The sequence below is a fragment of the Carex rostrata genome, chromosome 11, assembly GCF_964058835.1.
Source record: "Carex rostrata chromosome 11, lpCarRost1.2, whole genome shotgun sequence".
Lineage (NCBI taxonomy): Eukaryota > Viridiplantae > Streptophyta > Magnoliopsida > Poales > Cyperaceae > Carex > Carex rostrata.
The window spans coordinates 3,304,639-3,310,813 of record NC_135928.1 but is presented as its reverse complement, the minus strand read 5'-3'; the positions used below and the strand labels follow the sequence as shown (position 1 = coordinate 3,310,813).

The 6,175-nt window shown below is 36.5% G+C and overlaps 1 protein-coding gene across 1 annotated transcript; it reads left to right on the top strand.

The window, feature by feature from the left end:
- The first annotated feature begins 887 nt into the window (after positions 1-887).
- On the top strand, positions 888-3,102 carry LOC144561931 (uncharacterized protein At4g15970-like). Its single transcript, XM_078311038.1, has 3 exons — positions 888-1,031; positions 2,077-2,511; positions 2,617-3,102. Exons 1-3 carry the CDS (start codon positions 888-890, stop codon positions 3,100-3,102), a joined length of 1,065 nt encoding a protein of 354 aa, XP_078167164.1.
- Positions 3,103-6,175: the final 3,073 nt, after the last annotated feature.

The window sequence follows — 6,175 nt, the reverse complement described above, 5'->3', positions numbered from 1 at the left end:
GCTCTCAATATCCCAACTTCCCCGGCTATACATGTTTTCAAATTTAAGGCTTACACACCCAAACTAGTTCGAAATAGCTTGCTAACCCAAACACATCCAAATAAATTTCAGTAGATTTGTTTGCTTAATATTCAATGTATCCTTCTTTAATTAACACAGATATATTTAGACTTTTTTCAATGTATCCCATGCTTCCTTGCAATCTCAAATTAACACAGATATATTTAGCCATCGGCTTTGATACCAATTTGATAACTAAGATATATATTTCGGTGAAAGGAAGAGAGACAAAGTTCTCAAATCTCTTTTATTATTCAAACTATCTTTTTTTATTTCTCTCTTCTGCCTTCTTACAAGTTAATATAACTCTATTTATAACCCTAAACAAGACTCTTAAAATTCGTATTTAAAACAGAATTAAAAAACAACTCAAAACCATAATACAAAACAGAACAGTAAATTCTGACTCTTCGTTACTAAAATTGCTATAACTTTCTCTAGATAACTCCAATCGACTTGAAATTTGTTGCATCTGAAAATAGACTTCAATAGCTTTAATTTGGGAGGTTATACGCCCATAATGGTTAACGTTTTCCCCTTCAAATTGTCATTTAAAAACAGCCTTAAGTGCAGTTACGAATTTAATAGCAAATTAAGTTTATTCATCAACATATCAAAAGCTACTGTCGCAGAGGTAATTGCCACATTAAAGATAAATTGATGTTTCATGGACCCTTTAATTAAAATGTATCAGAGTATATACACAATTGACAGGGCCCACTAACGATGTGTAGTACACCATCTATAAATGCACCTCTCATATATAGTGTATGTGTTTCTGATTTCTGAAGAACCTACATGCAAGGAAAAAAAAAAACTACTTACAAATGAGTACTGGTATCCTGCACCAAATAGAGAGCCTTCTTGTTGGGATCCTTCTCACCGTACTCTTGCTCGTTTACCTCAGGATATTAACTTCTGTGCATCTCTCCCCGTCTGACGGGAATGACATTACTGAAACCCATAATGAAGTAAGCAGCAAGCTGTGATATTAATTTTATTCTACTGATACTTAATTAGCACCCATACAATGAAATTGTTTTAACATGATTTTGATATCAGGGAATATATCATTTTCATTTTCTTCAAATATAATATATTAACACCATGGATGTCATGCATGACATTAATTTGATAAGTGCCGAGATATGATGCATTCAGCCGTACGAGAAGGCCGGTACACATTTTTGACAGAGCAGTTTTTGATTAATGTAGCACTGTTTTGACTCTATTGTTTGTACAAGAACTTCAATTTTATTTTTTTGAACATTTTAGCGTGATATGAAAAAAGTTTGAAATATTACCGTTGTGCATGCATTATATCCAAATTTGGAAGTAATTATAGTTCTCAGTTACTTCTAATTAGAATGGAAATATTATCAAGTAAACACAAATTTCTTATAACAAGATCAGAGTCTTGACCAATTAGACAAGAAGTGCAAGTCGAGCGAGCCAGCTCAAACCCACCTCCATGAGATCATTTTTTTTTTTTTTAGAAAATTAAGCCAGTGCCAACATACTTTTTTTTTTTTAAAGTCCAATGTATGTTGGCACTGGCTTAATTTTCTCAGGAAAAAAAAAAAACCCCTCGATTAATCCATAGGTCTACTAAACTAACTACAATAGGCTCGCATAATTTCCAACTCAGCTTGATTTATAGCAATTTTTACATATATAATTGCTGCAGTTGTGAGCTTTTAATTAAGAATTTAAGATTGTCCACGCCTTGTGATCAGCTCAGGCCAAAGGCAGTTGTAATATAAGAACTTAATTGGAATTAGTATTTACATTTATGATTATTGAAAGTTTGAAACTGATTAGTAATAAGCTTAAAAGAAATAGAAACTTTAATTATACTTGAGGGTTCAAGTGGCTCAAATAACTAAGTTCTCGAGCAACTTAAGTATCTCTTCATTTCCATAGCTACACTACCAGTATCAGCAAAACACGCCATTTTTTATCTGTACAATATCATTTTGATCTAACATACCAATCATAATCCAATACACCGTGCAGACAGAATTGGATGCTTCCGATGAACTACTAGGCAAAGCAGTTGAATGGAAAACAATGATGGATTGGAACATTAGAGAATTTGAAGATTTACGTGAGGTACTAGAAAAGGCAGCAATGGATGGAAAAACAATCATACTCACCGAGGTTAGCGAAGCATGGACAGCTCCAGATTCCATCATGGATACCTTTCTCGAGAGCTTTCATGCCGGTGATAAAATAGAGCATCTCCTCCAGAACCTGGTCATTGTAGCAATGGATCAGATTGCGTTCAACAAGTGCAAATCCGTACACCCTCACTGCTACCATTTTAAGATGGAAGGAGTCAATTTTACAACAGAGAAGGTGTTCATGACAAATGACTTCATTGAACTTGTCTGGACCAAGATCATGCTTCAGCAGTATATTCTACAGTTTGGATACAACTTCCTTTTCACGGTACATTTATACTTCATCAATTCCTCTTTTGTTTTCTTGAAAATATAACATGTGGGCTTCACCATTACTCTGCCACTAACTCATCCAATTTTTGTAAAATGTTAGGATATGGATGTTTTGTGGTTTCGAAATCCATTCCTGCATATAAATGTTTACTCCGACATAACACTATCAACTGATCATTTTGTCGGAGATCCAGAAGATTTCAGAAATGAACCAAATACTGGTTTTTTCTACGTCAAAGCCAGTAATAAGACTGCTGAGATACTCAAGTACTGGTATGAGGCAAGGAAAAGATTTCCACAGCTTAATGAGCAGAGAACGCTTTATGCCATAAAAGGAGAAATAATGGATAAATTTGCACCAAAAGTGAAATACATTGACACAAAATATTTTGGTGCGTTTTGTAGCTATGGGAGAGACTTGAATGAGATCTACACGATGCATTCAACCTGTTGTGAGACTATGGCCAGAAAAGTTTCTGATTTGAGAAGTTTACTCGTTGACTGGAAGAACTATACAACATTGTCTATCGAGGAGAGGAATAAAGGATTAGTTTCCTGGAGAGTGCCGGGACAATGCATCCGTTGAGAAGAACAAGATATTCTCATTTTCTAATAAACTGGAATAATTTCAAACTTCAAAGCAAAGTTTCTTGTCTATGCAGTGTATGGTTGCTTAGATGTTCTAGTGATTCTTTATGCCTTAATCTAATATAACTTTTGTTAAGTTATTTAAATATAGTAAGTTAATTAGTTAATATTGTAAGGACTTATTTGTAAAAGTGTATTAATATAAAAGAGAACCTCTTCATAAGAGAAGGTTATCTCTAATTTTAATTCAAAAAATATCATGGTATCAGAGCCTTAGCGGCTGCGATTATAATGACTAGTACTCCCGTAAATTCTTGGTATTTCGCTCCGCTTCCGATCGTGAGTAGCTCCGCTTCTGATCGTTTTTTTCTTTCTTTCCAGCGACTTCATTTCATATATCGCTCAAGTTCTCATCATTTTTTTTGATTTGGCGATTTCGCTCCCTACATGCGTTGATCTCTTCATCTTTGTTTTTTTCATTTAGGGATTTCCTTCTGATTGTTGTTTTGTTGTGATAAAAAAAAAACAGAAAAAAGGAAGAAAAACGTTTTGTTGGTTTGTACTGTGCTGGTGAAGTCCAGAAAGTGTTAGATTTTCTAGATGAGTATGAACTTGGGTTGTACAGATAGATGGAGAAAGTTGTGATCGCATGTAGGCACACGGCTTGTGGTTGAGTTGTGTTTGATCTCGTTCTTTGTTGGGTTTGAAATAAGGGCAGTCAATTGTGAAGATGGGAACACCTGTGACTAGTAAGGAACTCAAGGAGATCCTGGAGGGAGTATCCAGGATATTTCAGTCCAAACCAGAGGAGAGAAACTATCTGAGTTGGTCTAGGAGGGCATTGTTGAACCTTCGAATCGAATGACTTGAAAATTATGTAAAGAGGGGGGGGGGGGTGTGCACTGAGCCGGTGAATAAGGCGGGTGCTGAGTGGAGCACATGGAGTAACACTAATTCTCTGGTGGCTTCTTGGTTGTTGACTTCTATGTCTTCAACTATAGCTGGGATGGTGGAGTCTATCTCAAGTGCAGCTGATGTCTGGAAGACATTGGAGGGGATGTACTCTAGAGCCGGGAGTGTGACGATGATGATGGAAGTGGAGGAGAAGATTGATGCCACCACACAGGGGGGAGAAGACGGTTCATCAGTATGCAGCAGAGTTACGTCACTTATGGGCTGATTTTGACCACTATGATTTGCTATCGCTGCAGAACCCATGTTCTTCTTAGGAGGCAATATCTTGAGCGCAGGCGAGTGATTCGTTTTCTCAAGAGCCTGAATTCAAAGTTTGAGGGAAAGACAGTATCAATGTGTCACATGCCATCTCTCCCCTCATTGGATGAGGCTATTGCATCGATGGAACAAGAGGAGATCAGACAGAAAGTGATGACAAGCGAGACCTCACCTGATGTTTGCTCGGCATTGGTTCCTGATGCTCATTTCAGAGACGATAGAGAGTGCTACAATTACGGAAAGAAAGGGCATCTCAGCTACAATTGCCCTTATCCCCGTAATACTGGTGGTAGCCGAGGGGGCAGAGGACAGAGAGGTGGTCGTGCAGGTCGAGGAGGCAGGGGACGTGGAGGCCGAGGAGTTGCTCACCTAGCTGTGGCAGAGGAATCCCAGACTGCTGCTGAGATGACTGGAACTGAAATAATAGAGCTGAAGGAACTACGCCAGTTCAAGCTTGAACTACATCACCGACCCCCCACCCCGAGCCCCCCTAGGTTCAATTGTTAAGGTGTTTGATGAGACACCCTTTTCATTGTCGGCAATACTAGAAAACACGAATTTCTAGTGTCCAAAGGATCAGTTAATTCAGTTATCTGCCTTGTATACAAATTTAACTAGGGAAAACAATACCTACCTATAATTAAAAAAGTTATAACAATGAGAGACCAACCTCATAATCTCCAACTTTAAAAACTGGGCTCAGCATGGCACAATGCAAAGCACACCCCCTTAACAAGATATACTGTGAATATACTGATGAATCTATTTCAAAAGTTATAATATGAGAAATGCTTGTAGTTTTTTTTTAAATGCTACATATAAAAAAAAGAGAAATTTATAAACGGGAAAGTGTTTCCTAGATCAGTTAATTGACTTTTGTAGCATCAAATGAATTGCTTAAATGGTTCCACTCAATAGCCCCCTCGGCCCAACAGCCCAACGGCCCAACAGCCCAACGGCCCAACATAACCTCTCTTGCTTTAGTAAATCCTCCACTACCAAACTTGCATATCACAATCGAACGAATTGAAATCTCAATCCGTAGTGTACCCTTTACATGGAAAATAACATAGAATAAAGAGAAAGTGTCAAAGAGTTAACAAAATCCATCTCATATCTTATGGGTACTTGTATACATGGAACCCCTCTTAATTAAACTTTTAATTTTTATATAATTTATTGCTCCTTGGTTAAACATTGATATTCTAACAAAGGATAACCATGCTCTGTTTTCGTACAAGTTTAGTTCGCACTGAGAAGAGGAAAATTATATTCACCAATTTGAACTTCTTCTGGTTTTGCAATTTTTTGAGTTGGTAATATAGCAAGAGGAGGGAAGTATTTTATATTGGTGATTGTATCCAATGGTACTTGAATATATCTTGCGGTTAAATCCATTTCAAGCTAGGATTATAATGCTTTAAAATGGATTTATCTGTAATTTTCCTATCATTTAGCTGTATTTCCTTTTATTCTTCATAACTAAAATATAAATAATGCATTATAATCCTAGTTTATATTTTGATAATCGATCTCAGGAGTTTTAGCTTCCTTAGATAGACTTCAACCACAATTAGAGAAAAAAGATAAGTCCCTGTTGGAGGTTAGCCGAAAATTACGAGTTCATCACCGTATATAATTTTGAGAGGATTATGTTATTTTAGGGGCTTAAATATACAATGATGATGGTTTACAATAGGAAATTGTGGGCTTTAATACAATTTCATTTAGAAATATTGTTCAGGATAACTCATTATAAAATGCACTGGTACAAGAACTACGAATTTGCAATATTTAGGTTGGAAAAGAGAAGATGCATATATAATTATTAAATAGCG

Bases quoted from the DNA above. Each gene is read 5' to 3' on its own strand.
- LOC144561931 (XM_078311038.1), top strand. From the start codon at position 888: ATGAGTACTGGTATCCTGCACCAAATAGAGAGCCTTCTTGTTGGGATC. The intron at 1,032-2,076 runs GTAAGCAGCAAG...TACACCGTGCAG, and splicing joins TTACTGAAACCCATAATGAA to ACAGAATTGGATGCTTCCGA. The intron at 2,512-2,616 runs GTACATTTATAC...GTAAAATGTTAG, and splicing joins GATACAACTTCCTTTTCACG to GATATGGATGTTTTGTGGTT.